Source organism: Sorex fumeus, unplaced genomic scaffold, assembly GCF_029834395.1.
Source record: "Sorex fumeus unplaced genomic scaffold, SorFum_2.1 ptg000034l, whole genome shotgun sequence".
NCBI lineage: Eukaryota > Metazoa > Chordata > Mammalia > Eulipotyphla > Soricidae > Sorex > Sorex fumeus.
The window spans coordinates 31,847,357-31,861,366 of NW_026606091.1; the positions used below are offsets into that span (position 1 = coordinate 31,847,357).

General features: G+C 50.9%; 1 protein-coding gene across 1 annotated transcript in view; it reads left to right on the forward strand.

The window, feature by feature from the left end:
* CCDC180 (coiled-coil domain containing 180) overlaps positions 1 to 11,756 on the forward strand; it is a 61,859-nt gene extending 50,103 nt beyond the window's left edge. Inside the window, exons 33-38 of the mRNA XM_056117464.1 lie at positions 289 to 449; positions 1,024 to 1,161; positions 5,943 to 6,054; positions 9,909 to 10,014; positions 10,724 to 10,859; positions 11,625 to 11,756. Coding sequence (XP_055973439.1) covers positions 289 to 449; positions 1,024 to 1,161; positions 5,943 to 6,054; positions 9,909 to 10,014; positions 10,724 to 10,859; positions 11,625 to 11,756 — 785 coding nt within the window. The remainder of the gene's footprint in view (positions 1 to 288; positions 450 to 1,023; positions 1,162 to 5,942; positions 6,055 to 9,908; positions 10,015 to 10,723; positions 10,860 to 11,624) is intronic.
* The last annotated feature ends 2,254 nt before the right edge of the window (positions 11,757 to 14,010 follow it).

The window sequence follows — 14,010 nt, forward strand, 5'->3', positions numbered from 1 at the left end:
CCTAGTTCAGGGCCATGTCTGGGGAGAGCATGGATGAGCCAGAAGTGCTGAAAGACACAATGCATTTGTAATGAGCTGGAAATGCCCTCAGAGTGAAGAAAGCCTTTGATCCTATAAAGCAAACATGTTCTATGTCATTAGGCCCCAGAGCCTCTTTTGATGAGGTAGCTATTACATCATAGGCCAAATATTTCCCACTGGGAAATAACCCCGGTCCTTTGTTGGAAAGATTATTTTAGCAATTTGGCTCTGCTCTGTCCTCCCTTCTATCCCCATCCCATTGTGCAGAATTACGGGCCCAGATGAGGAGATTTGAGGAATTTCTGCCCCAAGTCTGTTGGCTAACAATGGAGAACTTCAAGGAGAACCACTGGAAAAAGTTTTGTGACGGCGTCGAGGAGATCTGGAACCAATTTACTCATCATCAGAAGCAGCTGGAGAGAAGGAAGGTGAGGGTCTTAGAACTATCCCTTCCGGTCCAGGATCCAGATTAATACTCCCACCCCCCAATTTAAAAATGGAGGCAGAGCATAGGGAAAACTGAGCACCAGGGAAGGAGACTGTTGAATGAGGGCAGAAAGATACAGGCACTGGAAAAGTCAGAGGCGAGCCACAGCTTCTTCACAGAAACAATAAGCTCCCTGCAGGATTGAATGGATGGCCTGCCAGGTGCTCAATGGGACTGTGGTCACTGGGGTGGACAGTGCTCATCTACTTGCTCCTTGGAGCTCTGTGATACGAATGCTATTGATATCATTGGCTTAAAGTCCTGATTGCGCCAGAACAGATGCTCAGTTCATCCCCTCCCTGATTGTCAGGCTGGGTTTTAGCCCCCAATTTTGCCTTCTCCACCTCAAACTCCATCCATCACACCCCCAACCCTGCCCATGACCTTTCACACTCTCAGTTTGACCATGATCTTAGTTGGCTAAGACAGCAGGTCAGTGACTTGTAGATCCTACTGCAAACCTGGGTCAATGCCCCCCCGACACCCACACTGATGTATGAATTATTTGATTGAAGGATAAAAATTTCCAGAAACTCCATCCAAATATTGGACACCCGGCAAACAGCCAAGATATGGAGTCTTTATGTCAAGTGGAAGAGAGACGGCAGAAAGATTTAGAAGGGGAGATCAGAGCAAGCACAGAGAAGCTGGAGGTCAGTGGTGCCGTGGCCTCTTGAGTCCGAGTGTTGGGGGTCTTCACTCCCTCTGCAGGGGTGAGTCCAGTGGGTATCTGAGAGCAGCACTTTGCTGTCATCTGGCCAAAGGAGGCCATGGGAACAGGCAGGTTTTATAGATGGAGATGGTCCTTATTGACCGTTTTTGTTCTATTTTTTGGGGAAGAGCAGGGTTTGGGGGTCTGCTGAGTGGTGCTCAGGAGTTCCAGGAGCTCCTCCCAGTGATTTTAGGCCAATCAGACCAGCAAGTCAACGTGAAGTGCCCTGGTGCAGTACTACCTGGGCCCTACAGACCACTCAGGACCCCCAGCAGTCTCAGGGAATTGGTAAGGGAACCAATGTGCTGGAGATCAAAGCAGGGCCAAACACATGCAAAGCAAGTGTCTTGACCCATGTGCTACTTCCCCAGCAATAAATTTTTTCAATTTATTTTTATTTTTATAAAGTTGTTGACAGTAGTTCATTACAGATAATATTCAAACACCAATCCCACTGCTGTTACTGATTAGGGCAGCCCTCAGAGGGAAGTGTGTGAAGGTTGTTGTATTTCATCCTGGAGCCATTTAAGCCCTTGTATAAGAGATTACAAGCATGTATGTTAAACCCAAACAAATGTGTGCTGCTTTTGGTATTCAGCGGGCTAGAGTATAAGATGTCACATGGCCGCAAGTGTCCTCCAGGACCTACTGTGTCACTCTTTTCTGGGAAATTTATTTTATAGTTTCTAGATCTTCGCTATTGATGAGATTATATGGCGCCAGGGGGCAGTTTGTGGGTGTACTTACCAAGCTACTGGAAAACTGGGGAGCTGGGGGGAGAAGGCCCACTCTTGTTCTGAGTGAGCTCAGAGATCTCAGTCATGGGTCCCACATACCTGGGTTTTACTGCAGCTTCCCTCATAGGTGAGGCTCGTCCAAGCCTATGGAGAGCGGCTTTGAGCATGGCTGTGTGGTTGGGTTCTTTGAATTTTTAAATAATTCATTTCTCCACTACCTCCACTACCCAGCCGCTACCATGCTCCAGGATGCTTTCTGGAAACTAGGGCCAAGATTCATGTGTGGTGAAGCCCCACAGAACCAGGGAAGCAGAACTTTGTGACCTCAGACTCCAGGCTCAACGGACCCAGGAACAGAGATCCTCTGCCTGCTCCCAGCAGCCTGGCAGACCTCCATTACCTCCACTACCTCCACTACTCAGCTGCTGCCACGCTTCAGGACGCTTTCCGTACCCACATCATAAAACACTTAATGCAAGATTACTGCACCATATTTGATGGGGTAAAAATATGGTTTGAACCATGGGAACCCCTTCAAGGATGATTAGAGGCTGCCCTAAAAGCCTCTAACCCTCTCAGAGAGCCTGGCAAGCTACTGAGAGTGTCCTGCCCACATGGCCGAGCCTGGCAAGCTATCCATTGTGTATTCGATACGCCAAAACCAGTAAATACAATGGGTCTCATTCCCCTGACCTTGAAAGAGCCACCAATACGGCAGTGTTAAGATGGATGAAGAAGGAGAAGCTGATAAAAATCTCAGGACCAAACTAGGCTGCCAAAACTAAGAAGGACAAAAATGACTGTCTGTACTTTCCATGCACGTCTGCTGGCATCGGTTGTATCTATCGAGGATCTGATGGTGCAAGCGCGAAAGATCAAGTATGACATCGTTGGCCTGACTGAAATGAGAAGGCAACAATCACATCACGCTGTTTTCGACACTGGAGAAGAACTGTTCCTCGGAACATGTGACAAAAGAGCGTTGGTGATGTCGGTGTCCTTGTCAACACGAACTTGGCCATAAACATTGATTCATTTGAATGCCTAACAACCTGAATCAGACGATTACACTTGAATAGATGTGGCTCACTGCCGGCAGTTTCTATCTTCATTGTCTACACACCAACATCCAATTATGATAAAGGAGAAATTGAGAAGTTCTACATGGAGCTGGAGAAGTTCTATAAAGAAGACCACACCTTCTACAAGATCATTGTGGGTGATTTTAATGCCAAGATAGGACCGAGAAGATCAGCTGAAGGACTCCACATCGAGACCCATGGCCTAGAATGGAATGAACAGGGTGAGAGACTGTCTGAGTTCGTCAAGTCGACCAAGACCATCCATGGTAACTCACAGTTCCAGAAGGCCGAATCTAAACGTTGGACATGGGAGTCTCCTGGTGGATGGTTCCACAATGAAATTGACCACATCATATTCAATCGACGGTTTTGCCTGACCAATGTCGCTGTTGTCCCAAAATTCCAAACAGGATCGGACCACTGTCTCCTTCGTGCAAAATTCTACTTCACAGAGTGGGGAGAAAGGGCTGCAAAGTTTAGGAAGAGAACTCCCAGAACGACTACCAACTGGGAGCTCTTTGGCACTATTGCGGCAACATGGGAAGATGCCATCATTGACAACATTGATGAGGAATTTGATTGACTGGTTCAGCACCTCCATGATTGTGCGAAGAACGCCGAGAGAGAGATAGCCACAAAAAGATGCCTGTCTTCGAAAACTCTCGAGTTCATTCACCAATGTGGCTTGGCACAAGCCTCAGCCAACAGCAAGCTAACATCCGAGCTCACAAAGCAGTGCAGAGAAGTGATAAAGTAAGATCTCAAAGAAGGAAGAGCAGCAGTGCTGGCAGATGCAGCAGAAACTGGGAAAATCATTCGCAATGCCCGCCGTCAACTACAAGACCAAGATGACTGCCCTCCAATGTCCTAATAGATCTATCACATCTTCCAGAAGGGCAATGGAGAAGATTATCCTTGACTTCTACTCAGATCTCTTTGATAGCCATGTCCACCTGCCCACATACCAAATTCTGCAGGATGGATATGTTGTTCCCAACGTTCTCCCTTCTGAAATCCGACACACCATTTTATTGGTAAAGAAGCAAACAGCACCTGGCCCCGACAAGGTCGGACCCCAACACCTGAAGAACCTGCCAACAGTAATCATCAATACACTGGCTCAGCTCTTCACATGCTATCTGTCTGAATGTAAGGTTCCATCCCAATGGAAAACCAGCAGGGCTGTACTACTGTGCATTCTTGGGAGACATCTACAGCATTGGCAACTATCACCCAATCTACCTGTTGTCTGTCCTCTACAAGCTGTTCACTTGAGTCATCCTGAATAGGATTGGCAGAACACTAGATGAAGGACAACCATGAGAGCAAGCCAGTTTCCAAAAAGGTTTCAGCACAATCGACCATATACACACAATAACCAAGCTCATTGAGGTTTCTTGGGAGTTCAAGATGCCGCTCTGTCTAACGTTCATTGATTTAAAAAAGGCCTTTGATTCTGTTGAGACTGAAGTGGCCATCAAAGCCCTAGCCAAACAGGGTGTTCAAACTCAATACATCACTATCCTTCATGAGCTGTATTGTGGATTCACTACCAGGATCTCACCATTCTACAGGGAGGTGATCATTGATGTCAAGAGAGGGGTTCGGCAGGGTGATACCATTTCACCGAAACTCTTCAGTGTCACCCTCGAGAACATCATGCAATGACTGGAATGTGGAGGAATGGGAGTGAAGATAGATGGTCGGCAACTACACCACCTCCACTTTGCTGATGACATTGTTCTAATACACCAAAAATTAGCCAACCAGCACAAATGCTGGCCGACTTCAACCGTGAGTGTGGAAAGGTCAGACTACAGCTGAATCTCACGAAGACAATGTTTATGAGAAACGGTCTCGTTCCTGACGCTCCATTCTCTCTCAATGGAATGAACATCTCTGAATGCAACAGTTATGTATACCTAGGTCGAGAGGTCAACATGACGAATGACCTGGCACCTGAGTTGTGCAGGAGGAAGAGAGCAGCTTGGAACGCCCTCAAGAGCATTGAAGAAATAGCTAAGAGGATGAAGAATCTCCAGCTCTGGGCACATCTCTTCGATTCCACTGTTTTTCCTGCATTAACATACACCTCAGAGACCTGGGCCCTATGAAAACAGGATGAGAACGCTATTTGGGTCTCCCAAAGAGGAATCGAAAGAGCTATGCTTGTGATATCACTTTTCACTCAAATGAGAGAAAGAATCCAGAATTCCGACATCCGTTGATGATCAAGAATCAGGGACGCTCTCTCATTTGCCAAGGTGTCGAAACTCAGATGGGCTGGACACGTAATGAGATTTGGAGACAACCACTGGACTAGAGCCATTACCGACTGGATTCCACGGGATGTCAAAAGATTGCGTGGCCACCCACCTATGAGATGGTTAGACTTCTTTGTCAAGACCCTGAATGATCGGTTTGAGGCTGTTCGTATTCTTAGAACAAGCAGATGCCATTGGGCTACACTAGCATGCGACAGGGACGAATGAAGACATTACCGGTGCCCACTCAAGCAAACTGATGAATAATGGGATGTCAAGTGATCAAGTGAGCAAGTCAATTTCTGGGACTAATTGAATATAAGTATCATTAGTCTATTGTGATACATTAGATATTAATGCATCACAATAAATTACAATGCGGAATCCCCCCCCCCCCCCCCGCACACACACACACCTCCATTCTTCATGTAGTTTCCTTCTGGGTACATCTCCTACATGTGTATCTTTGGCCGTTTCTGAGTCATTTCCTGTCTTCAAGCCTAGTCCTGTTTTGGGAATGGCCTCTTGACCAAGGACCTGTGAACCTAGACACATGGGTGGGGTTTCGTCTCACTGCTGGATTCTCAAATCCCCCCAGCTTCTCTGGAGGGCAGTCCCCAGCATCTGTGTTTCCTCCAGGAGTTCACCAAGAAGTCCACCATGCTTTTCATAAACAACCTGGCCATCTTCACTGAGAAATTCCTGATGCAACTGGACGAAGTGGTCACCACTGATGATATCCAGACTGCGAGTGAGTGGCAGCAACCTTATGTCCTGGTGTTGGGGGTTGGTGAGGTAGAGGGTGATGGGCTGGAAGGGTCTGCTTTCCCCCAACTTCCCCAAAGTGAAATCATTCTCCACTGAGGAGACTGAGGAATTTTTGTTTGCATTAAAAATAACTTTGCGAGCGCCGGGGCTGGGGTGGAGGATTGGGAGTGTTAGCAGAGAGATAGCACAGAGGTAAGGCATATGCCACAAGGTCCCCAAAGCATTACTGAAGGCAGTCCTGAAGGTGTCCCCAAGCACTGTCAGGGTGGCTCAGGTAATTCCTGGCATAGTAGGGCTGAGCAGTGCCACATCTGCAGGCCTTGATTGAATCACCAGCATTGGGAGGGGATGGACTTTGATGTAGTCTCAGGGACAGGGGTCCTTCCCTGCAGTACTTGGCCAACCAGGCCAGCTGGTTAGGTGCCCAGGCCTAGACAGATAGGGCTGCTTAGACCAGCAGTGTTCGGGGTTCCCAGGGTGCATTCAGAAGTGCTTGGAGGGCCATGCCCAAGTCCCAGTGCCTGACAAATGTGCAGCCCTAATTGCTGGGCTATCTCCACTGCCCCTAAAATAACTTTTTTAAAATCTAAAAAGCAAATCTCAAACACATTTAACATCTTAAGATTTCTCTAAGTAATTCTGGGCTGACCCTGGTGACTTCTGTCCTCACCGAGCTCAAGCACTCTGCACTGTCCCATTCGGCATCACCACCAGTGGCCCCACAAGCCCCACTCACCCCACCCCCACATTGCAGAAGCCAACAATTGTATGTAGAAAAAAATGACACTTTAAGAGTCAACAGCTTCATATTGTTGGGACAGGGAGAACGTTCCTTAGTAGGAGATGAGATCTCAGAGCCATAAACCAAATCACTGGCCCTTCGCTGTACCCAGAACAAAAAGATGTTGATGAGGGTACGACAAGCCAGAAAGTAGGCAACTCCTGACAACTGACAAATCAGAGCGACAGTCCATATCCCTGTGGTCAAGAGAGAACCCCAAGGGGTCAAAGTTGTCAATGGAGAGTAAGAAGAGGTGGGGAGGTGGGCCCCTAGTGTGTGACCCCAGTACCCCAAACATTGCTGGGAATTCTCCTGGCCCTACCACACCCCCAAACACTACATCTGGGTCCATGTGGACCTCTCCCATCCACTCTAACCCCATCCAGTGTCCACTGTGCAGCCGGACCATCATTTATTGGTCCTAATCCCCAAATGGGCACAGGCACCACAACTAAATGAATATGGGCCCTGGTGAGCCCATGTGTAAGTCCAGCAACTGAAAGTGCAGGACCCCCAGCTAGCACTGGGGATGGGTGGGTGAATTCCCCCCCCCCCCCGGCCAGATGTGCAACCCCTTCAACCAAGAACTTTTTTAGCCCCTGGTTATTGCAACAACAATAATAACCACAAATAGGGTGGGGCATGATGGGGCCCTCCATGCTGGTCAGAGGCAGGAAGCCGGGATGAAGAGAGGTCCAGAGATGCTCTACAGACACAGATGCTCTACAGAGCTCAGGGCCAGGTGCAGAGAGGACCCGCTCTTATGAGTTCAGTCAGTTCCTGACAAGCTCCATAGCTCCGTGCCCCAACCCAAAGCCCTGGCCCTGGACTCCATCCGCCTGGACCCCGAAGGCCCAATGTGGACATATCAGGAGCCCCTGCAGCAGAGATGCTACCTCCCTCTTCGAAGCCGCCTCCTGGCCAGTTTCCTGGCTGTCTTATGTGGCCTCTACCGGTGTCCCTCTGCTCCCCAGTCCCTTGGCTGTGCAGCTTGTCCCTCCGATTGTCCCCCAGTTTCCCGGGGAAACCCTGTACGGCTTCCAACTGCTCCCCTCACTGATGCAGCCATTCCCAACACAAACGGGAGCCCCCCTGTCCCCACAGTCTGCAGGCTAGGGTCTGAGCTGCAGCATCCTCCCTTTCACAGATCACAGATGCACCTGGACGCCACCCTCATCCCCACCCCTCACCCCCCTCCGAGGTGTGCTGGTGGTCACCTTTGGTTACAGTTTTTTCTCCCCAGACCCCTATCTTCCTCTGGCCGCTGGCCTTGATTCAGCACCTCTGTTTCACCCCGTTTATCATTTAGTTGAAAAATACCAGGGAGGGTAGTGGGTCCTGAGAGCTTTCACTCCTCTGCCATTTTGCTAGAATTCCCAGAAATTCCTCAGTTTTCTCTTTTTTCCCCATCAAGCGAGACTGAAACTCTCAGATAAGGTGTCTGCTGCCTTTGTAACTGCACAAAGATGAAAAGTCACATTTTATTATTATTATTATTATTATTATTATTTTATTGAATCACTGTGAGATATAGTTACAAGCTTTCATGTTTGGGTTACAATCATACAGTGGATCAAACACCCATCACTCCACCAGTGCACATTCCCCACCACCAATCTCCCCAGTATACCCCCCTTCCACACCCTTCCCCTGTCTCCATGGCAGACAATATTCCCCATATTCTTTCTCTACTTTTGGGAAATATGGTTTGTAATACAGATACTGAGAGGTCATCATGTTTGGTGACTTTATCTACTTTCAGCAAACATCTCCCATCCCGACCAATCCCTCCAACCATCATTGACTTAGTGGTCCCTTCTCTATTCCAGCTGCCTTCTCCCCCAGCTCATGAGACAGGCTTCCAGCTATGGCACAATATTCCTGGCCCTTGTATCTACTGTCCTTGGGTGTCAGTCTCATGTTATGTTATGTTATACGCCACCGATGAGTGCAGTCCTTCTATGTCTGTCCCTCTCTTTCTGACTTGTTTCACTTAGCGTGATACTCTCCATGTCTCTCCACTTAGCAGTCACATCTTAACTGCTATCACGATCACTAACCTATTAAAGAATCAAAACCCGTCTCTGACGGTTTTGATGGCAGAGACCAACGTTTCTTGTAGCAGTGTGAGAAAGAGACGAGCTCATTCCTTTGAGAGCAGCGCACAAGCACCTTCCCACCTCTGCACGCCCCCTGTCTTCTTCCTGGGGGCCTGGCCTGGGAGGGAAATGACAGGGAGGCGAGCCTTATGGTGGCTCAGGAGGTGTGCTCCTCTGCCACCTCGCCTCCCCTCCAGTGGACGCTTTCCAAACTGTCAGCCCCGTGTCCCTTCTTTTTCATTGCTGGACACCATCTTCAGTGACTGTATCCCCAGATGTTGGGCATGGTCCATCCCAGCGTCTCTCTCCTGTGACCATGCTGAAAGGGACATCTGCATGCCTCTGTCTCCATTCGGGGTCAAGAAGCAGACTCGCTGGGTCCCCGTGCATGTGTACTTGGGTGGGTGCTGTACAGCCCTGGGCTCTCTTATGTAGAAGCAGGACCCACAGAGACCCAGGGGGCTGAGCGCAGGGGGAGCCGAGGCAGAGGAGGCAGCTGGGGTCCCCGAGAAGCAACGGAGCCGGGAAGACCTCCTGTCTCTCCCCATGACTCAGGGACAGCAGGCGGCTCTGCATGCAGATCAGGGCATGTGCCCCGACCCCTGCCTGTTCCCGGCCCCCTCCTCAGACAGAACCCAGGGAAGAAGGCCAGACAGGGCAGGGCAGGAGCAAAGGCAGAGGGATAGCCTGGGACCTGGGCCATTCCTTGCCCTAGGCAGTGCCTATTTAGAGACCATTTGAGCTGGACTTAGCCGAAGGCTCTGCCAGGCCTCCCGGGAACTCTGAGCAGGTTGTCCGGTCCAGGGCACACACCGCCCAGACCACCCTTTATGTCCGCCAGAGACTCCCCCAGCAGCGCTGCTGCCACTTCCAGCATCCCACATCTCTGTCAGGAGGAGTCCCCCGGTGGCAGGCTAGGGGTGAGGCCATACCAGTGACCCGTCTCTTGCCCGCCAGAGGTGTATCCCCCCAGACAGAAGATATCCATCCTCATCCGGAAGAAGCTCGCGGGGCTCCCCATGGAGGAAGAGATCGAGAAGCCCCTGATTGAGCGGGGGGCCGGGTAAGGGCTAAGAACTGCCGGGATCCTGGCTGCGATGGTGGGCTCAGGGACGCCGAGATGGCACTGGCCCAAAGGCGCTCAGTTTCCTCCTCTGTAACTGGTCCGCCTGGGCCTCAGTTTCCTCCTCTGTGAACTGGGCTGCCTGCCTTTCTTGTGGATGTTTTGAGAAGGTGACAGGTAAGGGGACCTAGTGTGTGAGACAAGGCCGCCAGTAAGGACCCATAAAGAAGGGAGCCTTGTCCCCCAGAGGGAAGAAGGAGGAGGACTGCTGGGTACCCGGTTTCCTTCTTAGTGGTGGCTTTCACACAAATGCATGCAAGATGGGCTGGGAACTGGCGTCCAGTGACTGGCTGAGGAGAGAATTGGGGCCCAGGAAAGGGACTCACTGGAGGTGAGGGTGGCCCTTCCTGAGAAGGGACACGTGGGTGGAAATAAGACCTGAAGAAGTGAAGTGATAAATGCTCCCATTGGGGATTTTCATGACATTAAAACGTGAGTGTTTTTATTTTTCAGGAAAGGGTTAACTTTCAATTAGAATTAAAGTCTGGGGCCACTCAAATGCACCAGTATGGATTCTTGTGATCTAAACTACCAAGATGCCCAAGACCCTGCCCATGCCCTTATATTCTTGCCAGACTAGAAAGGCCCGGCTTCCCCCAGGGCTGGAGGCATGGCCGTGCAGAGGGCTGACAGGCTTGTCTGTTGGTAGGAAGTGGCCAGGACTGAAACCAACCCCCTTCACCATCCAAGCCAAGATCTTCCTGCAGAAGACACCATCCATCAGCACCACCAAAACCACACTGGGCCACCTGGCGGCCGTAGAGGCCCGTGATGCTGTCTACCTGGTGTGTGGGCAGGTGGGAAGGCAGGTGGGAAGAGCTGGCATTGGCCGCCCTGGCAGGGGTGGGGGAGACAACCTTTGACCCCTGTGCAGATGACACCTACCTGGAAAACAAGTGCCCCGGGTCCCATCCCCACCCCAACCCCCATGACAGTTGTGGTACCCTGGGCCTAGACTTGGCTTGGGAGAATCCCACAGTCAGGGTCTGGCACTCCTTGGCGGCCGTGCCCGTGTGCATGGAGGGGTTGGCCTTTGCCTGCTGAATTCAGCAAGGGCTCCAGGTCTGGAGGCCCCAGGCTCCAAGGAAGCTGGGCCCTCTGCACCCCAGGGAGGCCCTTTGGAAAGACTCAGGGAAAAGGGTCTTCGTGCCTGCTCAGCCTCTGGCAGCCAAGTGACCTCAGGCCAGGATTCCCGCCTCAGTGTCACCACCTACTAAGTGAGGGGAACAAGTGGACCCAGCTGAAGGGTGGTTGGGAAGATCACATGAGGAAGGGCTGTGATGCTCCCACAGTTCCTGAGGGTTGGGGAGCTGCTGCCCACCGGGGGCAGTATTCTTTATTTGAAGAGCGAGTCCTCAGCTGGTGGCACTCCCAGCAATGCTCGGGGGAGAAAGCAGAGCTGGGAGTGAAATAGGAGGCTCCCCCAACTCCCCCAGGCAAGGCACAGACCCCAGCCCTGGAGTCTTCTCCTTGGCTTTGGGGACAGCATCCTCTCAGGGCAGCGTCTTCAGTCCCTCCTACAGTCACCTCTCCCTGTGCCTTGTTCCCAGAAATATCTAACATTGCTTGAGGAGAAGTTAAAGAAGATCCAGGATGAAACCGCATTACTGATAAAGAGGGCGCAGAGCTGGAAGGAGAGCTGGCAACGCTCAGTGAAAATTCTCCGGAGCCTGTACTTGTGACCCCCTCAACATGACCTAATAAAGGCTTATTTTCTATGGATTCCTGCTCTATCCATCCATCCATCCATCCATCCATCCACCCACCCACCCATCTATCTACTCATGCATCCCTCCACCATCCATCCACCCATCTGTTTATGCATCCATCCATCATCCATCCACCTATATATCCATGTATGCATGCATCTACCCACCACCCACCCCATCCACCCATCCATCCATCCATCCATCCATCCATCCATCCATGTATCCATCCTCCCACCCATCCATCCACCCATCCATTCATCCAATTCCAATCATTCACTCATCCACTCACCCATACAACCACCCACCCAGCTATCCACCCACTCATCCACCAATCCATTTACTCCTCTATTCATGCATGCGTCCACCCATCATTAATCATTGCATCTATTCAGGCATGCATGCATGCATCTACCCATCCATCTATTCATCCATCCATCCAACCATCTATCCATGCATCCATCCACCCAACTATCCACCCACCCATCCATCTACCCATCCACCCACTCATCCATCTATCCATCCACTCACCCACCAAACCCATCCACCTCTCTATTCATGCATCCATCCATCTATCCATCTGTCCAAGGAATCTCCCCCTCCAATCCATTCTTTGTGCCCCGTATTGTAGCTTTATCAGTGACCAGGAGACCATGAGGTCCCCACCTACTCAAGACATGACTTCCAGTGAGTGAGGGGGATTGGGACCCACAGCAAAAAGGGTCACAGGAATGAGCAACTTACAACAGCATCAGTACTTTGAAGGATATAAATTCCCCAAAGGTTGACTTCTCATCTTGGAATAATAAAACATATGGAGAGAGTATATTTTACATGGAATTAATCATGGGCTATAACTGTACCTATGTGCTGATGTCTTTCAAAGTCTCCTGGTCAAAGACTCCCCAGCCCTTCCTAAAGGTGTCCCACCTTATGATCAGAAGAGCACTTGCTCTTCATTTTCCTTCTGTCCACTTCCCCTCCAGACTTTGGGCTTCTATACGGCAGAGGCCCCTGAGTCATTTTCAGCATTACCTATGCCCCCACCCCCATCCCCTGCCCTACAATGCACAGAGTGAGTGCAGTTAGTGAATGGATGAGTGGGAAGATCTTGGCGCCACCTTACTGAATTCTGACTGGCTCTGTCACTGCAAATGAACACTGGTTGCTGACGGTTCCAACCGGTTTTGAGGTCAACCAGGATGACCTCTGCCTGACCCTTTCCTGCTCTGGATGCAGGAGACTGCCTGCCCCCTGTCGGCCAACACCAGCACTACAGTACTGGGCAGGAAGACCACAAATGAGTCTTCACTTGGCTGACCCCAAGACAGTTCCAGGCTGTGGGTCCACTGATGCCTCCTTTACCCCTCTCTTTGCCCCTCCTTTACCCCCTCTTTCTGCGTATCTTTTCCTGGGGCAGTATGGTGGTCTAAGGTCTTATCCCAAGGTCTCCCCCAGCCAAGCCACTAAGCCTCACTCCCACCTCCAGGGAGTGGAAAGCATCTCTCCAGCACATCCCCAGTCATGGCTAACAGTTTGTGAACCTCTGGAGTCCTTGGGAGTCATCCCTGCCATGAGCATCTATTTAGACAGGAAAACAACAATAACAATGAGACCTTTACTCTGGTTGCCTGTCCATGCTGGAGAGCTATAGGCCCATTGCATGTCCAGGTGCCCACTGAGGGGCACCTCACAAAGAGACTGCAGGGAACCAGGGGGCCCCTGCCCATCCCGGAGTCCGGAGCTCATAGGTAGAATGGATGTTGTTCCCATGAGGCCTGAAACCTGGGTGTGGACATGACAGCTAATCCTCCCTCCCTTGCACCTCCACCGAGAACAGCCTGTGGGGCTGGAGTGATAGTTCAGGTGCGAGGGCACTTGCCTTGCATGCAGCTGACCTGAGTTCCCTCCCTAGCATTCCTGTTTACCACCCCTCAACGCCGAACTGTCTAGGAGTGAGCCCTGAGCTCAGAGCCAGGAGTAAGCCTGAGGCTGTGTAAGCAGGCGCGCAGTGATGAGCAGTGGGGCACATCCATGCAGCTTGGGGGACTAGGATGGAGATGCTCAGATGGTCATGGGTGCAGAGATCTCCCCGGTATTGGTAGAAGCTGAAGGACACCATGCTGGACAGCTAGGCCTCAGAACACGGCTGGGGGCAGGGGGCAGGGCAGAGCCAAGAAGAGCGTGGATGCATGTTGTCCCCTCCGGGATCACTCCTGGTGGGCTCATG